At 39.8% G+C, this 24,875-nt stretch overlaps 1 protein-coding gene across 1 annotated transcript in view; it reads right to left on the bottom strand.

Annotated features, from left to right (window-relative positions):
- Positions 1 to 24,875, bottom strand: part of LOC106077177 (uncharacterized) — a 72,577-nt gene that overhangs the window by 26,811 nt on the left and 20,891 nt on the right. The window contains exons 13-25 of the mRNA XM_056011183.1: positions 24,048 to 24,266; positions 22,355 to 22,489; positions 20,448 to 20,609; positions 18,695 to 19,080; positions 15,722 to 15,887; positions 15,048 to 15,145; positions 13,382 to 13,532; positions 12,300 to 12,391; positions 8,595 to 11,008; positions 6,978 to 7,086; positions 5,346 to 5,528; positions 2,925 to 3,071; positions 370 to 613 (exon numbers count right to left, since the gene is read on the bottom strand). Coding sequence (XP_055867158.1) covers positions 370 to 613; positions 2,925 to 3,071; positions 5,346 to 5,528; positions 6,978 to 7,086; positions 8,595 to 11,008; positions 12,300 to 12,391; positions 13,382 to 13,532; positions 15,048 to 15,145; positions 15,722 to 15,887; positions 18,695 to 19,080; positions 20,448 to 20,609; positions 22,355 to 22,489; positions 24,048 to 24,266 — 4,506 coding nt within the window. The remainder of the gene's footprint in view (positions 1 to 369; positions 614 to 2,924; positions 3,072 to 5,345; positions 5,529 to 6,977; positions 7,087 to 8,594; positions 11,009 to 12,299; positions 12,392 to 13,381; positions 13,533 to 15,047; positions 15,146 to 15,721; positions 15,888 to 18,694; positions 19,081 to 20,447; positions 20,610 to 22,354; positions 22,490 to 24,047; positions 24,267 to 24,875) is intronic.

The following is a 24,875-nucleotide window of genomic DNA, read 5'->3' as shown; positions in this document are numbered from 1 at the left end:
TGTGACAGATGCGATCATCTTCCATATGGATTGCAAGGTCTAAAGGTCAAGACTGGCTGCCCATTCCTAACACTGGCTACTAGGGTGTTGCTTTAATGAAACCATCCCCTAAACGTTAGCGTCCTCTGCTTCTTTGCACCTGCTGCCTGTCGGCTGCCCTCACTCTGGAGGATCACTGATGCCCCATCGGAGACTACACTATCACATGCTACCTATAAACCTTTTACCTTAAATAGTGGCTACCCAGCTTTACTTAACTTTCTAAGCCCTAGTGCTCCAGCCAATATTGCAAATCCTAAATTGTGTACCTACTACCTAGTGCTACTTGAAAATTGGCTACCTATGGCTACTTGAACATTGGCTACCTACACAACCATCTCTCCCGTACTCTTCGATCAGCTGGTCCACGGCGATGTAGACAGCGGAGCGGGCCACGCCAGTTCCACAAGTCACAAGGATCGGGGATGTCTTGTTCCCGTAGAAGCTCCGAACCCTGTACCTCAGCTCCAGGAAAGGGATCGCGTCCTCGGGGACACCGTTGAGAGGCCAGCTAAAGAACTGGAATTGGGTCACCCTGACATCGTCTGTACAGGCTGCGCACAATTTGAAGGTTCTATCAAGAGAATCGAAAATAAATATTTGACAAAAAATGGATAAATGAATTTCAACGATTTAAAAAATGTAAAAAGAAAAAAAAAGCGACGGGAAAGTAGATCTAGTTTGTTAGTACAGTAACCAAACTCAAGGGGGCGCGATGGCTGGGTGGGTCCTGGGTTCGAATCTCAGTGAAGACTGGGGTTTTGAATTTTGGGATTTTTAGGGCGCCCCTGAGTATACCCAACTCTAATGGGTACCTAAATTTAAATGGAGAAAGTAAAGGCGGTTGGTCGTATGTCGTTGTACTGGCCACATGACACCCTACTTATTAACAGTATATATATAGTTCGTCCATCGTGGTTCGACGATGACCACTTTGTCATCCAGAGGGCTGAGGGCTTTGCACTGGGGTTTTATGCCTCCTCATGTGGCTGGTGAGACCTATGTGAGCCTGGAATGTTCGGCCGCACACTGGGCAGGTTATTCCAGCTGGAGCTAGTGTCGTTTGTCTTGCTTTTCTTTTCTGGCGTTTTTCTTCTGCCAGCGTTGTTCTTTTTTCCTCAGCAACCTGTGCGCCAGTTTTCACAGCGCGACGCCATGATGTTCTGTAATGTGCCTCTGTCTCCCAGGTGCCAGGGTCAATGCTGAACGCCTTCAGAGAAGCTTTGAGGGTGTCCCTGAAGCGCTTTCTTTGCCCACCTTGCGAGCGCTTTCCTTCGCTTAGTTGGCCATACAAGAGTCGTTTAGGGATGCGGTGGTCTTCCATTCTGTAGACGTGACCTGCCCATCGCAGCTGGGACTGCATCAGGATTGTGTGGATGCTTTGCAGACACGCTCTTCGAAGGACTTCTGTATCTGGTATTTTGTCTTGCCATTTGACATTTAATATTTTTCTCAGACATGTCATGAGGAAGTGGTTTAGTTTCTTTGCATGTTTACTGTACACTGTCCATGTTTCTGAGGCATAGAGCAATGTAGGGAGGATGAAGGCTCTATAGACCCCTAGCTTGGTGTTTATTAACAGTAAACTGTTGGTCAAAGACCTTAACATTAACCAAGCTCATGCCAAATAATTCAAATTTGATCCTCTTATCAGAGCCGGCCTTAGGTAAATGCAAACTAGGTCTAGGGCCTCCTATTGGTGGGGGCTTCACAAAGGATACAAGAAAACATAACATGGATCAAATCTCAAACATAGCAGAACTCTATATCTGCTTGCCTTGCTCAATGTCTCTACTCTAATATGCGAATGTTTAGATCTACTTGTCAGACTACATCTGTTAGAAGACCATTGTTTCTTCCTTTTGGTGAAATGTCAAAACGTTATTTCTTGTCAGGTGATCATGAATCGTCCATGAAGCCCATTCCTTCTATCGGAGTTATAAGAATTTAACTTATTTGTTGATTTAGATATAGATACAGGAATGTTTTAATTCATTGCATATTTTTGGGACTTAATTTTTATTTCATTTGGGGCACCCTATTCACCTTTCCTAGGGCCTCCGATTACTTAAGGCAGGCCCTGCACTTATTATGGAGAGAGGAGAGCCGACGCTGCCTATTGTGCAATAAAGTTACATTCACTTTTGTTTCCAAAGAAGTTGGTTCAAGAACTTCAAGGTGTATAGAAGTTCAGGATTAGGAACTGAAGACGTCTACAAAGAGTAAATTGTACTAGCAGTCTAGAGCTACAAACCGACCCTTCTGTCTGGAGGCACCCATCAACTAGAAGATCATTTCATCTCATCCGTTTGTTCATGAGTCACGGTACTTTAAGCTAACGCAATAGGCCTCCCACCCCCCGATCCACGCGAGGCTGAATGACGAGCCCACGAGGGGGAACGCGCGATGAATGGGATATAATGTACTTCAGGACGTCTAAATTCGCAGATATAAGGAACGAATTTATGTAAAAATGCTTTTGAAACACAAATTTGAAGGTTAATTTTATTAAATAATGAAATGAATGGGCTATATTTTGTGTTTTCATGTGTCAAAGTTAAAAACTATCTTTGCAAAGTGTAGTTTTTAAAATTAGATCTAGGTCTAGATCCTTTCGGTCTTGTCTCATGTAAACATGGATATACCATGAAATAGTAATACTTTCATAGAGTTAAACAACTTTTTTTTTTGAGGGTCTTGAGTTTGTTATAGAGCTACTTTACATCAGTTACTGTTCCAGTTGGTATAAAAGGGGTACACGTAGGTCAAAAGTTAGACAGACTCTAGGGCCGGATTTTTTTTTTCAGAAAACTTTGGAGGTTCGTGATCTTGGAGACTCAAAAAGAATTTTGTCCTCACCTGTATGAAAGACAAATCATTCTAACCTGACGACAAAGTTAGCAAACCATTTCTGTGATAGGGTCTCGACTATCACGTGACCACCAGCGTAAACACCCGAGTCTGCCCAGTACTGCTCCGATTTGATAACTCCGCCTTCTACGCATGCGCAGAGCATCACGATAGTTTCAACCCTGCCAAAAAAAAATAAATTAAACATGACATAATTGTTAAGCTACATCCTGAGGTTTGTGTTAAAACAGTCCGAAATAAGGATGGCTGCCTGGTCGTGCGGCTGGCACGCTGGACTGTCGTTCAGATTTATCGATGGTCCCGGGTTCAAACTCTGCCCGCTCCCATCCCCCGTCGTCCTGCGGGAGGTTTGGACTAGGAAGTAATTATCTTCAAACCTGAAGGAACATCCGAAACATGTAAAACAAAACATTTTACAAAAAAAACTATTTCTTTTGCAACAGACAATGAAAGGGAACTTTAAGAAAGATTCCCCCCCCTCCCGATGACTCTTCGGACTGCAAAGTTTGAGAAGATTTCTGAATTGTATAAACATTCTTGAAAATTCTGATTTAAACCACGTGACATCACTTCTGTAGCTCTTTTCACACCACGTGGAACAACGAGGTTCAGTGTTGAGACATCTGGTTTCATAAAGTTGGTTCACATTTGATTACAGTAGCGCCATTAGTGAAATCACTAAATTTAGAGACACTTTCAGGACAGAAGACTCAAATGTAAAAGAGTAATAATACACAGATCACTGAATCATAACTTACAAATGCAAAAACAAAACCTAATGAAATATTCGGAAAGTCGTAAGGCACTTTTCTTATTCCATATTCTAAGTCAAATTCATACAAGTGCTTCTCCTTCCTACCGCTGTTAGAGCATGGAATGGGTTAGCCAGAAAAATCAATGACTTAGCAGAGTTGAAGTTACTGATTAATATGCATAACTAGATTAACAAATGGAATAGGTAGAACGAAATTATCTTCTCATCTGAAGTAACATCTGTAAATGATAAGATAAGACTTAAGATAGCTAATGTCGCCTGATGTCCAACGTTCGGATAGATATAAAGCTTGTATAATCCCGACAATGTGAAAACATCCGAGCATTGAAGTTTGAACGTGACTTCGGCTTTACTTCATGAACGTGACTTCGGCTTTACTTCATGAACGTGACTTCGGCTTTACTTCATGAACGTGACTTCGGCTTTACTTCATGAACGTGACTTCGGCTTTACTTCATGAACGTGACTTCGGCTTTACTTCATGAACGTGACTTCGGCTTTACTTCATGAACGTGACTTCGGCTTTACTTCATGAACGTGACTTCGGCTTTACTTCATGAACGTGACTTCGGCTTTACTTCATGAACGTGACTTCGGCTTTACTTCATGAACGTGACTTCGGCTTTACTTCATGAACGTGGTGCTATAATTGACTCGATGGCAATAGCTTGGTTTGTTATGTGCATGTTGTAATTAATAGTTGCTAAGTGTCTCCTGGACCGAAATGGGTTCAACACTTCAAGATCGCCATCAGCTCCATGGCCTCTCACTTCATGTAAATAGGCAAAAGACTGCATGTAGAAAGCTACGTTCACCTACAGGCAAGACTTTGATCTAATGGACGATTGGTATTGACCAGAGTATAATGTGTATTAGATATCTTGCACACTAAGAAACATTTAGTAACTATTAACATTTAACTTTACTATCTTGACATTACATCTTATTGAACACATGCTGTCTCCTTCAGCACTCTATGTTCACTAACCCCTATCTATACTAAACTATACAGACATACCTTACTGTAACCTTAAACACTGTTATTAGCAGTCAACTTAATGCCAAGCATAAAGGTCAACTTGTTTGTCCATAAAGTCACACATAATACAACACTAGTCACTCAAAGCAAACACACTTACTATCTCAACCAGAACAAGGTTATAGGATTTGCATCAGACAATAAAGACACTTCGGAGAATGCTGGCCTTCCAATATGAGAAACAATGTGAAGAAGAGAGTCCCGTTTAGGCTTATCATACAGTCACGTATAGTCATACAGACATACAATGTGAAGAAGAGAGTCACGTTTAGGCTTATCATACAGTCACGTTTAGGCTTATTATATAGTCACGTTTAGGCTCATCATATAGTCAAGTTTAGGCTTATTATATAGTCACGTTTAGGCTTATCATATAGTCACGTTTAAGCTCATCATTGTTCATCTGTGCTCTTAACTACAACAACAAATTTGCTCTATTTTTCACTTGAGTTCAAATCTTTGACCTTTTTTTTTCAGAGCTTTTTTTTTTGTTTATTTAGATGTTTGTCAATTATTTCAATCGCTCTGAAATGTGTGTGTGTGTGTGTGTGGGAATGTGTGTGTGTGTTTTCTGCTCTTTCAAAACTCTTTCGTTGTAACCTCACACTCCCCCCCCCTCACCTGTTCTGCAGCACCATCCTCCAGAAGTCGCTGACGGTGATGGGCGAGAAAGGTGTCTGGGCCGCAATGTACTGCACGCCAGAGTCCAGTCGTATGTAGCTGGCGTTGTAGTAATCTGCGTCACCAGCAGCCACGATCTCTATGTTCACCCGGGTATGGTCCGGAGCAAGGATATATGGAAATCTTGAAATATAAAATGTTTGGGAAAGAAAACGTTAGAAGCATGTTCCAATGAACTGGGGGATTAATATAAAGAAGTTTAACACATTTGTCAAGCTTTTAGTTTGACGTTAAACAATCTTGCAATGCTTGAAAGCAGAAAGCATGGAGATTATTGGGAACTAAGTTCAATGTACATTTATATAGAAATAATTGACCGATATTCGCTTAATGTTCTTTACTAGTATTCTCTATTTCTATTCTTGAAAGGAAAAAAAATATGACAAAATAGAAAACACCAAACTGTGGGAGATGGGTTGACAGAGAAATATAGAGTTGCAGATCGTAGAGAGAAAGTGGAGATGGATTGGTCCCATCCTTATAAAAGATACCAACAACAGAGCTAGACAGTTCATAGAGTGGAACCCCCAGGGCATAAGACGTAGAGGAAGACAAAAAGAACATGGCGACGCAGTGTACTAGAGGAAGTTGAGAGAACAGGAAAGAGCTGGGAAGCCATTAAAAATGCTAGCAAGAGACCGTGGAGACTGGCGTGTTTTTACTAAGGGCCTTATGTTCCATGAGGAACTAGCAAGAGACCGTAGAGGGTGGCGTGTTTTTACTAAGGGCCTTATGTTCCATGAGGAACTAGCAAGAGACCGTGGAGGATGGCGTCTTTTTACTAAGGGCCTTATGTTCCATGAGGAACTAGCAAGAGACCGTGGAGAGTGGCGTGTTTTTACTAAGGGCCTTATGTTCCATGAGGGACGCAAAGGAAAGGTGATGATGAAGGTGAAAAAAGACCGCTTAAGTTTTTTGCCAACTGTCTCACGACGGATAACATGGTGCAGGGGGAGGGGTGCTTGGTCTTAGGATTTGCGCATTGGAGCATGGTCACCATGGTGTTAGCAACTTGACCACTCCCATTACCTGCCATCAGCCAGGACACAAATCTTGCCTTCCAGAAGCTACGTCCAAAACCTGTAAAACTTAACTCTTTTCTCTCCGTAATTATTTACCACATTCTAGTGGAATCAACGTTGGTATCGTCAGTTGAGAGAAAGAGTTAAACTTAAAACTTAAAAAATAAAACTTATAAAAAATACAACTTATAAAATTTATAGAAATACCTACAGAGTAACTTGGAGGTTGTGAAACAGACAGCACTACAGACAGCACTACAGACAGCACTACAGACAGCACTACAGACATCACTACAGACAGCACTACAGACAGCACTACAGACAGCACTACAGACAGCACTACAGACAGCACTACAGACAGCACTACAGACAGCACTACAGACAGCACTACAGACAGCACTACAGACAGCACTACAGACAGCACTACAGACAGCACTACAGACAGCACTACAGACAGCAGTACAGACAGCACTACAGACAGCACTACAGACAGCACTACAGACAGCACTACAGACAGCACTACAGACAGCACTACACATTGTCCCCTCACCTGTTTTTGTCCATGTTTCTGTTGGCTACGTTAAAGGAAAGTTTCTGCAGCAAACTGCGCTTGAAGTTCTCAAGGCTTGCAAACTCGTCTTTAAAACTGACATTGTGTGCTATAGACAACAAACAAACATTCATCAATAAATTACGTGAATAGAATGAGGGAAACAAAAGAGTATACTTTCAGTTAAATTAGATACAATAATTGCAGTGATTCTGTTAATAAGACAAGTGAACGAACTGGTTAACCGGACCAGCCACTTAATGCGGTCGAATTCTCAATTATCAAAATCAAATGGCTATACCGAATTACTTTTCCGATTAACCAGACTGTGATAAAAGATAAGATAAGATAAAAAATTGTATTGATCCAATCAAATGGAAATTCATTTTGACTAAAATTGACATTGGATCAATAAAAATATCTTATCTTATCTTAAAAACAAGCAAAATAAAATAAAAATCCTTTCTTAAAAAAACAAAACAAAGTTTATCTAAAGGGGAAAAACTCTGTCCTTAAAACTATATCTATCAATAATGTACAAGTCATTTCCCTTATTCGATATCAAACAAAATAATTAATTACAAATAATTAATTGATTGTTTTTTTTTAAATTGATAAATATTTTGTTAGCTAAAATAAATAATTGTTTAAAGTATCAACTTGATCGGAAAATGCGTGAGGGAGAAATAGCGCTAACAATTATTTAAGGGAACTAACCTCAAAAAACTTTAGCGATATCTGTTAATACTGAAGTATAGTTTTCCTTCTTGCTATTAAGCAAAATAATGAATTACTAGTAATTGATTGTCTAATTGTTTTTTTTTTTTATTGATTCATATCTTGTCTATGGCAATGAATAATTTTGAGAAGTTACAGCTTGATTCAGAATGGGTGTGGGAAAAATAACGTGTACACACATTTTACTAGACAGACAGACAGACAGACAGAGTGAGTTGATGTAATAAAACGAATCGCTATATTCAATCAATAGTAGCGTTAAGGCAGTTTTCACAAATCATCATTACAAAATATCATGTCAAACGATCACCACAAAAATGATCATAACAAGATATCATCACAAAAGATCATCATTAGAAAGAGAGCCTACTTCAATTTGGGATAGAGAGTTCGCTGGAGCTTTTCTTGTCTATGTCTAGTTCTTTAGTTGACAAGCTCACCAAGATGTCATCACAAAAATGTCACTTCAAAACATGATCACAAAATATCACTACAACACATCATAACAATATATCGCTACAACACATCATCACAAAATATCACTACAACACATCATCACAAAATATCACTACAACACATCATCGCAAAATATTACTACAAGAGATCGTCACAAAATATTACTACAAAACAACATCATCACAAAGGAAGTATATTGGTTTTTTTTGTTTTTTGTTTTTTTGCCAAGCTTTTTTATTTCTAACTTGGTTTTGGTTCAAGAGCTTGTCCACTCTGCCCTCAAGTCTTTTATTATCTATCAGCTTGCTAGCCACTTATTTCCCTAGTTAGTAAGTAGAAAAATACTATATATACATGTCAACTCTATTTCTGTTAGATTTAAATGCCCAATCTTTTCTTTCTTTTCATTCAATATCTACTTACGATGTGGCCTGAGACCCATCCCTTGGGATTCCTTTTTTCTACTCCAGTTTACATTTCTCCTGGGCCCAGTGTAGGGGGACTTCGGGGGAGCCACCGCGGCTACCGAAGGCATAATCACGGTTTGCTGGGGAACGCTTCTGTACAGCCGTGGACTGACCACAGCCTGAACGATTGGGTACTGTGCGATGACCAAGGGGCGGACCTGCTGTAGGGGCTGTGCCTGCTGAAATGTCTGAACAGGCTGTTGACATTGCGCAGGCTGTTCAAACGTGTTTCTGAACTTCAGGGTGCTGTCCGAGGCGCTTCTCTTGAGAACGTTAGGTTCAGGCTTGGCGTCGTATAAAGGGGCGTTGCTCAAAGGGGCGCTAGACTTCTTGAAGAAAGGAAAAATGTGGTACCACTTCTTTTTAGGTGGAGCTGGCGGTGGCGCAGGCGTTTGATACTGCTGATTCCAATTTGGTGGGAAAGGTTCCTTCTCGCCAACACCAGCGAAATTCGCATAAGGAGACGGATACTTGTCCACTTTATCTTCTTTAGACTGATACTTATCCACCTTATCTTCTTTCGTAATCTTCTTTCTTTCTTCCGACGATTCCGACTCTGTCTCTGACTCTGACTCGTACTCGCTGCTTGTTTCTGAGTCTTCCTCAGATCCTGTTTCGCTTCCCGTGTCTTCCGAGTCACTGGAGTCCCTGCGACGTTTTACTGGATTGTTACAGCTTGTATCCAGGTCCTTATTTTTGGGTTTATTTTTCTCCTTCTTCTTGATTTTAGCTGCTAACTTAGAGCTGCTCAATTTACTCTTCATTTGAGCCTTCTCCTTATTAGATCTCATCCTCTTCTTCTCTTTGCTATTCCGCTGGACATTAGTCGTCAATGCTGCTTTAGTTTTCTTTGTGTTTTTCACTTTGTCCACTTGTCCAGCAGAGGTCGTACCGTGTGACTTGGTGTTGGTCTTAAGCTTAGACTTTAATCCTTTATACCTATAGAAACGAAATCTCAGCTTTGACTTTAAAGGTTTTTGATTTGAATTATCTTTCCCGTCAGCTCTGGTGGCGGATTGCGGCAGTGTTGAGGGGTCGCAGCTCTTCGGCCGCAATGAAAACAGTTTCTTCTTGGAGTTCTCTTTTTTCTCGACAGTGGCAGAGTTGTCGGCGTTGCCCTCATTCGGCAAACTATTGTTGGGGGAGGAGTCTTTGCCATTTCCGGTTTCTTTGTTGACATGGTCAGAATCCGCCGAGTCGCAGCTGTTATTGTAGTTTACCCCAGCGTCTAAATAACACGGAACAGTATTGAGTAACAGATTATCGCTGTGAAAACACACTTTATCATTGCAAGAGAGCCTAGAGAGTTCGCTTAAACTTTTCGTATCCATCTCTAGTTCTTTAATTACGTCATTACAAGCTTTGCAAATTTCGTCATTCGTGACGTCATTTATTTCAAAAAAACTAGGCAGATCGCCACTGCATTCCGGATTCTGTTCTTTTTCCCGGCTAAATCCTATATCATTGTCGTCATCTTTATGTGATAATAGACAATCTTTTGCGACATTGAAAGAGTCCTCTACCGCCATGTTGTCGTTTAAATAGTTATGAAAGTCAATGCTCCGAGTCAGCCATGTCTTTGATCTGATGAGTTCTTCGCGACAGTCAAAGTCAAACCCATCTAGGTTAATTTCTTTTCGACTATCCATAATATCGACTTTGCAAAGCTCTCTACGATTACTTGGAGGGCTATGCACGATACTATTGTTGTTATTATTGAAATAACCAGAAAGCGATTTCTCGCAGATGTTCCATGTCGTCGATACCAACTTGTTTGTTGAGCTTGACGTGAATGGTACTTGATGACTGGTGAAGGTTTTGAGCCTTGGTGAGTCACAATTAGTCTGTGTTCTTAATGTGAATGGATCAACAACGGACGCCATGAGATTATTGGTTCTCTGATTCAAACCCGTGTCTAACTCGAAGACCGACTCATCTGACTCGAAGTCACTCATGTCAACCAAAGTCACATCATTCTGCTGACACTCACACCGGATGCAGTCGCCATCATGCTCAAACCCCTGCATCCCCTCATAGTCTCCACAGGAGCATGGGCTCGTGACTCTCGTGCAGTCTGTCCCAGCGACCACTTCAAAGGCGTTGACTTTGACGGGCGACAGACCACCCTCTCCGCTCAGGAAGCTGGCCCTGGACGGGGAGCACTCGTTGTTGTTGGCGTTGCCCAGGTCGGTGTAGGCTGGTGGACAGGGGTCAAGGGGGAGTGAGTAGCTCTGATCGTCAGGGCTGTCACTGTCCCCATCAGACTCGAACTGGACCACTCTGGTGGCGGGCCCGGCACTGTTATTGTCGTTCCCGGCATTGCGGTTATTGTCGTTATACAAGATGTTCTCTCTCATTGTCGTAATAAACCTGTTGAGGGGAACGTAAAAAGGTTTAAAAAGTAAAGTTCCCCTTTCAGACCTTGTATAGGGCAGATGATGTAAAGGAAGCGTGGTCGAGAGGCCAAGTGCGCTTGAAATTGGCTTGGCTTGGCTACCTAGAAGGGGGCTCGAGGTTCGACACCCGACTCGGGCAGAGTTGCGTTTACTGAGCGCCTAAAGGCAGCACGGAAAACCAACTCCTAGATACCCCCTCCCCCACTGGTCCACAAATGAGATTGGACCAAAAGCACTCTGAGCATGCTATAAGCATGAAAGTAGCGCTATATAAAAAAAAAGCTATAATAAAAGGTCATCTGATTCTGTGGCCTACGGTTATCGAGGGTGTCATGTGGCCAGCACAACGACCAACCGCCTTTTTTTACTTTTCCCCATTCCAGGTACCCATTAGAGCTGGGTGGACTCAGGGGCGCCCAAAGATCCCGAAATTAAAGATCCCAGTCTTCACCATGATTCGAACCCGGGACCCCGGTTCAGAAGCCAAGCGCTTTACCGCTCTGCCACCGCACTTCTACGAAGGAAATGTAAAACGTACATTTAAATATGTATCAGGAAAAGAGAAAAGGAATACTAAAAGTTTCACTGTTCTATCAGTACATTCTAGAGTTCTTGTAAATACAGTTTCTTATTTATAGTTTATTTTAACGGCGTAGCTCGTCAAGTTATCTGACTGAATAGCAACACAAGCAAAATATAATAATAATTATAATAATAAAACTATTTATATCTCAATAATGTAGAAGTTATTTCCCTTTTCAATATAAAAATATACTACCATTAATTAATTGACTAATTGGTTAATTTTTTAAAATTAATACATGTTTTTTTTAGGCCCAATAAATAAATTTTAAAGTTTCATCTTGATCAGAGAATGGGTAAGGGAGAAATAGCGTGTACAACTATCTAAGGGGACAAAACCACACGAATTAGGCCATATCAAGTAATATTGAATGATAAATTGTTGGTATAAAAAAATATTACCAGTAATTCATTTACTAATTGGTTTAAGTTTTTTTTTTTTGTAATGATTCATGTAACGTCCTCGCGAATGAATAATTGTGCAAAGTTTCAACTTGATCCGAGAATGGGGGTCAAAATGTGTTCAAAATTTGTACCAGGCTGACAGAGTGAGTTACTATGCTCCTTGTAATTAAAAGCCTTGGCAGGTATCTACTTTGTAAGGTCCTGCTACTAAATGTGGTCAGGTATTTACTGAATACATGTACACAAATATGTATAACTAATCTAAACTCGAGACTCACCTGGGTTGGCCTATATTCTGTGTTGGGTTGAAGAACTGCTCCAATTTAGAATCTTTTTCTGTAAGTTTCGACGGCTCAGTCAAACTTTTCTTCTAGAGTTACAAAAAATAAAACCAATTCTTAGTAGGATTACTTAAGAGATTAATGTATTTCTAGGTCTTTACACAAGTTAACACGAATGAAAGATTCTACCTAATATGAGCCAATACACTCGACGTAAAGCACGGCATGCCTGGTTCTCCTCATGAACTGTTTACTGTTGACTCGTTAGCGGAACTAGAGAGTACTCTATGACTTAGACATTTCCAGCAACTTCGTTGTAGCTACAACATTAGTGTGAGTGTTGTACTAAACATCAACATTGCATGCCAAATGACAAACTTGAGTTAGATCATGCTTGAAAGCGTTCATACTGAGCCATATTCACGAATCACAAGTACTCCACTAAACAACCAACCTAACAAAACCACAAACAAACAAAAACAACAAGCACAACAAATCAACGAACCAAACTAAACAACAAACAACGAACCAAACAAACAACAAACCCAACTAAACAACAAACAACAAATCCAACTAAACAACAAACAACAAACCCAACTAAACAACAAACAACGAACCCAACTAAACAACAAACAACGAACCCAACTAAACAACAAACAACGAACCCAACTAAACAACAAACAACGATCCCAACTAAACAACAAACAACAAACCCAACTAAACAACAAACAACGAACCCAACTAAACAACAAACAACGAACCAAACAAACAACAAACCCAACTAAACAACAAACAACAAATCCAACTAAACAACAAACAACAAACCCAACTAAACAACAAACAACAAACCCAACTAAACAACAAACAACGAACCAAACAAACAACAAACCCAACTAAACAACAAACAACAAATCCAACTAAACAACAAACAACGAACCCAACTAAACAACAAACAACAAACCCAACTAAACAACAAACAACGAACCCAACAAACCCAACTAAACAACAAACAAAGAAACCCAACAAGCAACAAGCCCAACAAGCAGGGATCCCAAGTCACGTGAGATGTAAAGTCCTACCTGTAGTGGCATGTAGTCATCATTAGAGTCCTCGTCCTCCAGGACATCATGACCTTCCTCTTCATGGATGTCCTCCTCCTGGCCGTAGTCTACATTCTTCTGTCTAGTATTGGGGCTACTCTTGGCATTTTTGGCTGCCAACAAAATGTGTCTGCCGAGAAAGAGATTGAGGCTTAACATAGTCTTTCGGTCACGTGATAAAATGTGTCAACGGTTGCCAATAGCAAGAAAAATTATTTTGGTAGACATTTACTCTTGAAAAGACAGAATCTTTGTAACAGGCCCTAACAATAGATCATGAGAGTCCATGGACGTCAACAAACAAACTGCACAAGACTCCATGTAGCTTTTATTACAATTTAGACTTTATTTTAAACAAATCGAACTCCCTAAAAAAAACACGTCTTTACACCCCGGCATCCTGGAGTCGTCTTGCGTACTTAACACAGCTTACGATAGTGCCGCTTACTTTGCCCCATTCTACAAGACTAACATTAAATAAATGCTGTCTCTCTCTCTCTCTCTTTCTCTCTCTCGGTTGAGAACTATTATACAAAGGTGTCAAGGTCTTGTCATCACTCTGTCCAAGCGCATCCGGCAATCGCGTATGATTAAACCGATAAAGACCACTGCGTATAACTGTACAGACAGCCAAGCCTTCTACGTATAAAGGGAAATAAATCTTGCAACATTGAGATAATTGATCGGTTATTTTCCTTATATAAACTTTACAATCAGCCAAGCCTTCTACGTAGAAAAGGAAGTAAATATTGCAGCATGGAGAGCAGTGGCAATAAATATAAATGGGCGGTTCTTTCCCTAATATAAACTGTACCATCAGACAAGCCTTCTACTTAGAAAAGAGAAATAAATATTGTAGAATGGAGAGCAGTAATCAGTAATCTAGCGGTTCTTTCCCTTACATAAACTGTACGCTCAGCCAAGACTTCTACGTTGCACAATACAAGCAGCCAAACCTCAATGGGAGAACTCTGCATGAACTAAACATTGAAGACAGGTTTGAACCCCGGGGCTGAGTATTTCATAAGAATTTGTAACTTTAAACGCAAATGAGATGACACAAGCGTACGCCAGAGAGTCATGAAATGGTATTGTACCAACACAAATCCAGAAAACTGAATGGCACAAGCTTGAAGTGTAGACTAAATTGTCACACAGAATAGTCCAGGTACAAAGGCACATTAGGAATGAAATGGAAGAATACATTCATTTGAAACGTATTGAAATGAAGTGCAATTAACAAACAAGCTGACAATGGCTAACAAACTTATCTCCCCTTTTTAACTGATCTTAGGAAAATTTCTTGTTATGGTGCGTGTGTGTTTCCAATGTGATTATATATGAGTATTTATTGTTAGTTGAGAGAGAGAGAGAGAGAGAGAGAGAGAGAGAGAGAGAGAGAGTCCTTCAGTACTACGTCAAAAGAGAAAGGAAATAGATGGATGGGAGGAAGACCATCGAATCATTCTGTGATGTTGGCACCGTCCCACCCCTCGCAACACTGAAAGTTCAGCCCCCTTTTTCCCGCTCTTCCCTACTCCAGTATAGTCAATACTTTCAGGGATCAGTTTTACTCTTGGCTAACCTTTCAGATTTAGATCTACTAGATGTAGCTGATACTGCCGATGTCAGCACTAGCCGTTACCTGATGACGAAGAATCCAAAGAGGAAAAACAGCAAGATGCTGATGGGTAGGATGGCGAACTTGATGATCATCTTCTGCTTCTCTGTCAACCATTTCACCTGTTGGTAGAGGAACTACAAGTAGAGAGGGAGCCATAAAGTGATAGAAGTACAGTTCCCTTTCAGCCCATGCCATCTAGAGGGCAGACGATGTGAACGTCATCTGTCATGTCCGGTGCCCATTTGGGCTGGGTGGACTCAGAGGCGCCCTTAAGATTCCGAAATTGATTTGAACCTGTGTAACCCCGGTTTGCAAGCCAAGCACTTTACCACTTGGCCACCGCGCCTCCGATAGAATTAAGCGATAAAAAAAGGACGAATAAAACGATATATTAGACTGATTAGACAGACAAATAGGCATAACAGACAGACAGACAGACGGATGGATAGATGGATGGATGGATAGATAGATAGATAGATAGATAGATAGATAGATAGATAGATAGATAGATAGATAGATAGATAGATAGATAGATAGATGGATGGATGGATGGATGAGATAGATAGATAGATAGATAGATAGATAGATAGATAGATAGATAGATAGATAGATAGATAGATAGATAGATAGATAGATAGATAGATATGATATGTTTTTCCAAGTTCCAAATAATTCTGACATTTTATTTAACAGACCTCTTGTGACAGCGTGAAGGCCGTGGTGGTAGCCATTGAGTAAGCGTGCTTGGTGATGTCTACGACGGTACTCTCCACGGCAAAAATTATGGCGTACTCTGTGTCTGGCTCCAGTGCCAGGTTGCGCCTACCGTGGTACATCTGCTCGTCTCCAATAACCCAAAATCTAACAGAAATAAGGAAGGTCAACATGAGATGGGGTCAGGGTCACGGGGACGTATGGCTGGGCTATTCAGTAGTATTATTAATATTAACTGGGATGGGATTTCTGGTCATCGTGGCTTAGGGTGAGGGCAGTCTTAGCATTACGGGGGTGTCATGTTCGGGACTACGCATCTTGGACAATGTCAGTATGTTAGGTTGACGGTGAATATAGATTAAATACAGTTCCATACAGGGTAATTGGTATTATAGAGGAATGCGTTTCTGGAAGCGTCATAGTTTGATTTGGATTTATACTTACATAACATAATTATAATGTGTTAAGTTACATTTTCGTATCTTTTTTATACCATACATCTCGTTGAGTTAGTGGATTATTTAGGCTACTATTTCATGATATAAAATTGGTGTATAAAAAAAAAATAATTAAAATTCACTGTTAGAGGTACGAGTTGTAGGCACTGGCGGATACAGGAGGAGGGGGGCGGTAAGGGCGATTACTCCAACCCACTCGGAGGACGAATTTTAGTAAAGAAATCACACAATTTGTATACAAATTTATTAGTTATGTTAATAATATATACTAATTATTTATACTTCAACATATTTTTAGATTATTTCGCCCGCCCCTATAGTATGTTGGCCGATTTGGTGAGATGGGGAGGTGGCGATCTCATCAATCCCCCCACAATAAACTTTCGAGTTTGGGGGGGGGGGCGGTCCAATTTATTTGTAGAAATCACAGCTTGTTAACAGAATCAATTAAATATCTCTATGATTAAAACTTGTTATTTGAGATTTTAACAGATCTTTATATTATTTCGTTTCCCTGTTAGCCGATTGGAGTTGGGTGGGGGGGGGCGGTCCTACATTTATTTAGTTTATGAACAAAAGTAGTTGAATTACTATATAATTTTTATATTATGTCGCTACACTTCTGGTATCTTAGCCGATTCGGTGAGGGCTTGATTGCTTCTACTGCCCTCCCCACTCTAGTCCTCTGAGTGGGGGGGGGGCGGTCCTATTTTTAGGGAGAAATAATAGTTTGTGAACAAAATTAAGTGAATATCTATATAATATAAGGTAGATATTGATGTTTAAACCCATTAGTATATTATGTCGCACACAGACTCTGATCTCAAAGTTTATCATTAGTAAATATAAAATGAAAAAGGGTTGTACCCGGTGGGAGGCGCCATACATGCTATCACCTTCCGCCCATCGGACAAACCAATACTTTTTATTTTTTGTATTTTAGTTAAGAAATTACAAAATTAAAGAAAATCTGTCAATAATAAAATGTATATATGCTATAATTAAATTCTTATATCGAGTCGCCCCACCCCCTATTCTTTAATGCCAAATGCAATCATTAGCAGACATTATAAAAAGGAGCGAGGTTTAACGTTTTCACTCTACCGCCCTCTCCCCTTTCCAGACGAAAACATGACGTTGTAAAACAGAATAGTCAAATTTTATGTAATTGCACACGAATTTATCTTAATTATTTTAAGAAAGACTATGTTTTGGAAAATTTAGAATTCATACGAAAGTTTTCATCAAAAGAGTAACAATTGCGATGAGTTCTGAAGCCAAATATTATTTTCCTAGTCATCTTTTTCCAACCTTTACTCATACTGATATTTTTCTGTTGTATCAAACAAATTTGAGACTATAATTCACAATATACACTTGAATCCTAAAAATGCAACAACAAAAAAAGAGTAGAATCTAATTGGTCCACTTAATTTCTCCTCCCACTTCCAAAATTTTTTGTTTAGAGCTTTGAATTATAGTTCTGTAACAAAACAAAGTTACAAACATACCTATAGAACAAAATGTATCACTTTCAAATGAGCTTTTTTTTAAAATTATTTTTCGAATACTTTTTTTTTCGGCGGCGATCCTCAAAGCCTTAATCTAAATATGTGGGGTATCTTATTTTTTCAAGGAACAAATCGGTTGTATTTGCAATGTAGTAAGGGCCAGTAACATCATATTACAATATTTTTCAAGTAAAACATTTTCAAAACGTCCTTTTTGAATAGTATGAATAATGAGCTATAGATGTCAGGAGAATGCGTTTCTGCTTTGAAGAATGCAGAAAAACACTTTTGGTAGAGCCATCAACGATCCCCTAGACACTTAATAGTCAATAGAAAGGGCTCAACAAGACTGTTTTTTTTTTTTTTTTATTATTTTTCGAATTTTTTTTCGGCGGCGACCTTCATAGCCTTAATCTAAATATGTGGGTTATCTTATCTTTTCAAGGAACAAATCGGTTGTATTTGCATGTAGTAAGGGTCTGTAAATTTATATTACAATATTTTTCAAGTAAAACATACAAAAGGTCTTTTTTTAATATGATGAATAATGAGATGTAGATGTCAGGAGAATGCGTTTCTGCAGTGAAGAATGCAGGAAAACGCTTTTCACGCCGGGCTTCGCCCCGGACCCCACTAAGGGAGCTTACAGGGGGCTTACAGCGCTCCCCCAGACCCCCTAACTTTTATATATATATATATATATATATATATATATGCTGTGCGCGCGTTTATGCTAAGAGTTAGGGTTTACTGAGCGTTAGAATTAGGGTTTGGAAAAAAATCACCCCCGCACTCCTAAGGTTTATTTTTACTTACCATGGATCTGGTCAAACTTGCAATTACACTGGTCAAACTTACATGAGACTTTGGCTTAACTTAAACTAACTCTGCTTCTCCTAAATATGGCTCGGGTTTGAGTTACCATCGCTCTGGTGTAAATTACACAGTCTCTGGTTAAACTTACCCTGGCAATGGTGTAACTTACCCTGGTTCAGGGATGTCTTTCTCCAAGAGTTCCAGCCAAAGTACTCCAGGCGGGCTTCCAAATGACCTCTTTCTCCTGTTTTTACTCCCTTTACCAGAAGAGCTTTCCGTGTTCTCCAAATGTACGATCTCAGGACGCAGGAGCGAGTCATCAACGTAACATCCGGAGCTAGGAAGCGCTGTTCTCTTGACGTACTTGGGTGACCTTTCTGAGTTGTTCAGCCACTTCTGCTTCCATTCCATAAACCAGGAGTCAAGGTCGCAACGCCGGATAGTGGCGCTGGGTATGGTAAGGAGAAAGACGTTCCCTGGCTGAATCGTTTCGTCGTCATATGACATCCTGCTTGTCATTTGGCGGGCTGGTTTCGCTTCGTCATTGGCCGACCTCTAACAAATGTCAAACGTGTTACAAAGTTTATTTCAAATCATTCTGTCTGTCTGGTACTATTTGTGTACAGGTTATTTCTCTCACACCCATTCTATAATCAAGTTGAAACTTTATAAAATTATTTTTTGTAACTAACAAAACAAAATTAATCACACAAAAAAAATGACATTAGATAATCAATTAATTAAAAAACGAAGAAAAGGGGAGCTTATTCATGCAACATTTAGGTATACTGCAGTAATTTTCGCTGTTCTTTCCCATAGAAAAACTTTTTAAAAAAAATAGATTTTGTGTGTACTTTACATGTTTTGTTATTTAATTTCACAAGTCCTGTCTGTTTAAAAAAAAGAATCCTCTCGTGCCGTCATATTAAAACCTATTGTCTCATTAAAAAAAAATTACTTATCTTAAAGAGGAAGAAACAAAACGTTTTCAGAGGTTGTTGACCTCATTCAGTTGTGAAACATCATTCATGAGATGAATGCATGGACATTTACTATTAGTTAAGGTCAGACGTTGTCTACTACACAGCAACTCCCTTCCCCCCCTTCCCCCCTCCAATCCCTTTTCACGCATGTGTCCAAACGCAAGGCAATCGCAATTACAGTTTGGGATCAGCGGCGTTGCAGCTTCTACCAGGTTGGGGAAACATTTCATGCCTCAATTTGGCACCTCCGTGGAAACGTCTGCTAGGGAAACAGAATGAAAAGTTTCCTCGAGTGGCCTCCCACAGAATGTTTTATAGAACTCGAAATAATGGGAGGATGCAAGAAAGGCTCCGTAAAAAAAAAAAAGCCCCATCCGCGAATCCGTTCCTCGACATGGGGGTTGTCTTTCACTACTAGTGGAGGTCTGTCTGTCTGGTAATAAGTTTTACAAGTTATTTCTCCAACACGCATTCTTGGATCAAGTTGAAACTTTGCACAATTATTCATTGGCCTAGACAAGACATGAATCAATTTTTAAAAATTCATTGTCAATTAATTCTGCAAACCAGATGTTTACACTATAAATACAAAGAGATTACTGTTTGAAATGTAACATGCAACACTGCAATAAGATGTCGAGTCTAAGACATCTGCAGCAAATATTTTGAGCTTCATCGAGATATTATACACTTTTAAACTGTCAATTAAACAAGTTTTCCAGTTCATCATTGAATAGTAAAATCCAATATTTTTTTTTAATGAAAAAAAACAACAACACTTGACATTGTCCACTTCAATTAACTCTGATACACCGATAGACTGAGAGTATAATCATCTAATGTGTACATAATATAATTGTCATGTGGTATAGGAGCCAAGGTCTCAAGAGAAGTGTAAACAGGAAGTCTGCGTACAGCTAGTGAAGTGTGCCTACTTACCTTGCCCAATGGTATGATGTTCGGTACGTTGTTCCCTTGGCCCAGGTCACGGGGTGGTTCTAAGAACCCCATGTTGCCACGGATGGCGTCCGAATTTAACCTCTGATCCTGTTTGGCTGCCTTGTCTTCTAGGAACCAAAGAGGAACGTCGTCTCCGAAAACCTGTTTCAAAATCGTCAAGGACATTTCGATAAAGTTCAAGGTCTTTGATAAACAAATGCTATGTGAGGTCATGGTTTGGGATAATCCGGTTAGGTACAGAGAGACATATTGTATATATATATATATATATATATATATATATAGAGAGAGAGAGAGAGAGAGAGAGAGACAGAGACAGACAGAGACAGAGACAGAGAGAGACAGAGAGAGAGAGAGACAGACAGACAGACTTTAGACAAAGACTGATAGACAAATAAGAGACACAAACAGAAAGAAATTCAGAGACACAGAGTGTGGCAGAGAGAGAGAGAGAGACTTACGGAGAGACAAAAAGAGAGACAGACAGAAATAGAGAGAAACAGCGAGGAAGACATTGGACGTTAAAGACATACATACATAGAGAACACAACTACTCTCTATTATGATTTCTGTTTACTAATTCCTCTATAAAACTCTTTATTAGCGGCCCCCGAAAGGGGAAAACACGCTATTAGTTTTATGTGGAATGTCTGTCCGTCCGTCCCGTTCAGATCTCGTAAACTAGAAAAGATAATGAAAATCCGACATCACAATATTTAGACCATTCAAAATTCTGAAAGAGAAAAATATTTTTTTTTTAAATCACTCATGCAAGCAATTTTTTCATAAAAAATGCACTACTTTTACAACTATTCTCTATTAACACTGTACGACACCCAACCAAAGAAAAAAAATATGTGCACATTTTTTTATTTTTTTTTTTCGGAAATGTTTTATTCTTGAGGAATAAGAGATTGGCCCTTTACAAAACAATTAGATCAATTAGATCTTCAGTTAGGCCAGGTTGACACCTAACTTCACATTCACTTTCACCTATCCTTTGGTCTGCTGGACCGCTGGGGCGGCACCACACAAGATCTTTTAACCTTTTTTCTCCATTATTTTCTGTCATTTGTCTTTGATAGAATTTCATTCTGATAATATTGAAACCTGCCTTTTAACCTGCGTGGGTGGACCACTACAAACCGATTTTCAGTTTGTATTTCCTCACAAACTGTCTTTGTAACCTTGTTTTTAATTTGCTTGTCTCTAGTAGTGAATGGAGAAATAAACATATATTCTACATTATGAATATTTTGGTCTTAAGCTCTCAGGAGCTTCCCTCAACATGAGTTTAGACTTAACGAGTTCAATACCAAGTGTAACAAGACGTCAATATGTCAACTTTCTTCTCTAACATACTGACACAACGAAACGTCAATATGTCAACTTTCTGCTCTAACATACTGACCCAACGAAACGTCAATATGTCAACTTTCTTCTTCAGCATACTGACACAACGAAACGTCAATTTATCAACTGTCTTCTCTAACATACTGACACAACGAAACGTCAATATGTCAACTTTCTTGACATACTGACAGAACTAAGATAAGATAAGATAAGATACGTTTTTTTTATCCAATCAAATGGAAATTCAGTTTGACAACAATTGACAACCTCAGCGTAACTACTGTAACAATAACATTATAGATGCAAATACGAACACATTCACATACGAAACACATACACACTCACAACCAGCGCTTTTTAGACTTCTATGAACTTCTTGACGATGACAGATGATCTTGTAACACTCTGACCGAAAGTGGGATAAAGGAGTTTTTAAATCTTTCTGTTTTAGTTCTAATGGAAAGGAGACGACCACTTCGTTCAGATCTTATGTAATAGTGGATTGATGGGTAAAGGTTAACTAAAAGCCTTACGTCCGAGCCTAGTGGATGAGGATCTCGTACAGTGTGATTGTGAAACACCCGGAGGAGACGTATCTGGTAGGCTGTGATGGGGCCGTAGTCAAACAGCACAGGGAACACTTCAATCGTGACAGTGGTCGTGGTTTCCTGTAGATGGAATATGCTTCATCTTAGGCCATATTGTGAAGCTTGACGCCGATTCTACGTTAGTCACCTTTATATATGCATACATACATATGCAGCGTTTCACTGGACTACGCAAACTCAGTTTTGATCTGCATATTTTTTCACACCTGATGCAGACATACCAACCCTTTAAGAAGATTGGTCTAACAGAGGTGCCCCCCTCCCCGGAAGTCCTATAGATCCAACACCCAGGCGCCATTTCGCGATTACTCGGCATAGAACAGAGGAAAGCAGCTGGCACTGGCAGCAGATGGATTCTGAAAAAAAAAGCAGCTGGAGAGGTTCCACGAAGGTCGCGGGAATCACCTTTGAGACCCAAAGAAAAACCTTTGCCAAAGACGGACGCATGAAAAAAAAAGTTTGGGGTTTTTCAATGTTTAGATTTATTCATTTCAAAAACTGAACCCCCTTTTGTTTTGAGTTCATATTTGGATCTCCGTTTTTAATTTAGAGACTAGCTCATTGTTTCAAGGGAAGTGAATTAATTCAAACATCTTTGCGATTTCAGAAACTCTGGGTAATAACTGTAGCCGGAGATACTTGATTTGATTAACTAAAAAGAATTCCTCTAGACGAATTAAAATAGTTTTTATGCTTCAAGTAGAAATTATTAACAGATTGAACACACACTACATATCAAGCAATGACAAGCAATAATATACATTATAATCTAAATTCAATAATAAATTCACAAAAGTAGACTTAACATGACGCTTTCAACTTGTGAACTGACCAGATTAATTTGTGGACCCTGAACCAAGCTCGTCTCCTCTATTTATAAGTATTCTCGTACCGGAAATTAAAAAATAATAAATAATGAAACTATTCTTTTCTAATTAACTCCCTTTACATGTTAACTATTCTGTTTAGAATCGTGAGTCTTCGAGAAGCCAATGTTTAAGTGAATTTCCTGTTTACACTTCTTTTGAGACCTAGACGCATACGCCACGTGACATCTACGATTAGTGTAATGATAAAGTTAAAACCTCAAGTGTACAATACCTGTACAATACCTAGGCCATATCATGGTCTGTGGTGCTCAAACTTCTTTGTTCTGTGGGCTAAATACATTTCTGCATGTCGCAACAACATCAAGTCATCAAGTTCAATGGAACCGAGGGCTCTGTAGCTAAAGGGCCGGATAACACCAGATAGTTTCCCATCTAAAGGAAAGTACCTATTAGAGTTGAGTGGACTCTGGGCGCCCTAAAAATCACGATATTCAAAATCCCAGTCTTCACCAAGATTCGAACCCAGGACCGCAAGTTCGGAATCTAAGCTCTTAACCACTCAACCACCGCATCCCTTTGCTTACTTTAATGTAGAATTATGAAGTGTGTGTGTGTGCGTGTGAAAAGTGTCTGCGTTTTTCTGAACACCAAAAAATCACCCTAACACACACACACTAACTTTTAATATATGAAACAATGAATGACAAGACGCCGACAAAATAAGGCGTGTGGCGGTGAAAGGTTTAATTACTTTAAAAAAAATAATAAAGCCAATTAGTTTCTCTTACTTTACGTATGACCGGAGGGCGAGGCTTGGGTGGTGTCATTCCCTCTGTCCACATCCTGGCCGCAAGGGGATGTCCAGTCTGTCCAGTGCCCTTCATGACGCTCACTGAGACCGAGTACTGAGTGTACGGGTTCAAGCCGCACTGAATGTGCTCGTGGTTGTCCTTGCTGACAAAAACTCTGATGGGAAGAATTGTCTGGTCACTGGAGAAGACACGAATCTGAAACCCAAAGTTCAGTTTCTGACTCGAAAACGAAACAGAGCAAGTTCAAGGCCAATCTTGTTCATCCTAGAGATGTCTTCAGTTGGTTTATAATTCAGGCCAAAACTCATCTCCATTACGTCGCAAGCCAAAAGTATTTTATTTTCTTATTTTGACTATTGAACTAGTCAACCACTGGCTCCTCAATACTGCTCAGAGACGAAATCTGAGCTGGTTTGGTTTTATTGTAAGACATGACTCACTGTCAAATATCATTCTTCAAGGCTGAGCCGAAGGAGCACCGAAGAAAGGCTCGCGCAAAGAAAAGGTGGCTGGACAACCAGAAATAATGGATCGGACGCTTTAGCTCTGTCTCTCTCTACCTATCCATCTATCTATCTTTCTATCCATCCATCCATCAATCCACCCACCCACCTACCGACCCATGGGCGTAGACAGGGGGGGGGGGGTTGAACCCCAAGACCCCCCCCCCCGAAATGAAATCTACCCCCCCCCCGCAGGGGTGGAACGGAATTAAGTGACTGATTTTTGCTTTCATTTTGTTTATTTCAGGTGAGATTTTAATACTAAATCACCACTTACCACAGCACAGCCGAGGGGGTTTTG

This window comes from Biomphalaria glabrata, chromosome 14, assembly GCF_947242115.1.
Source record: "Biomphalaria glabrata chromosome 14, xgBioGlab47.1, whole genome shotgun sequence".
NCBI lineage: Eukaryota > Metazoa > Mollusca > Gastropoda > Planorbidae > Biomphalaria > Biomphalaria glabrata.
The sequence above is the reverse complement of the archived record's forward strand: the minus strand, read 5'-3'. Positions and strand labels throughout refer to the sequence as shown.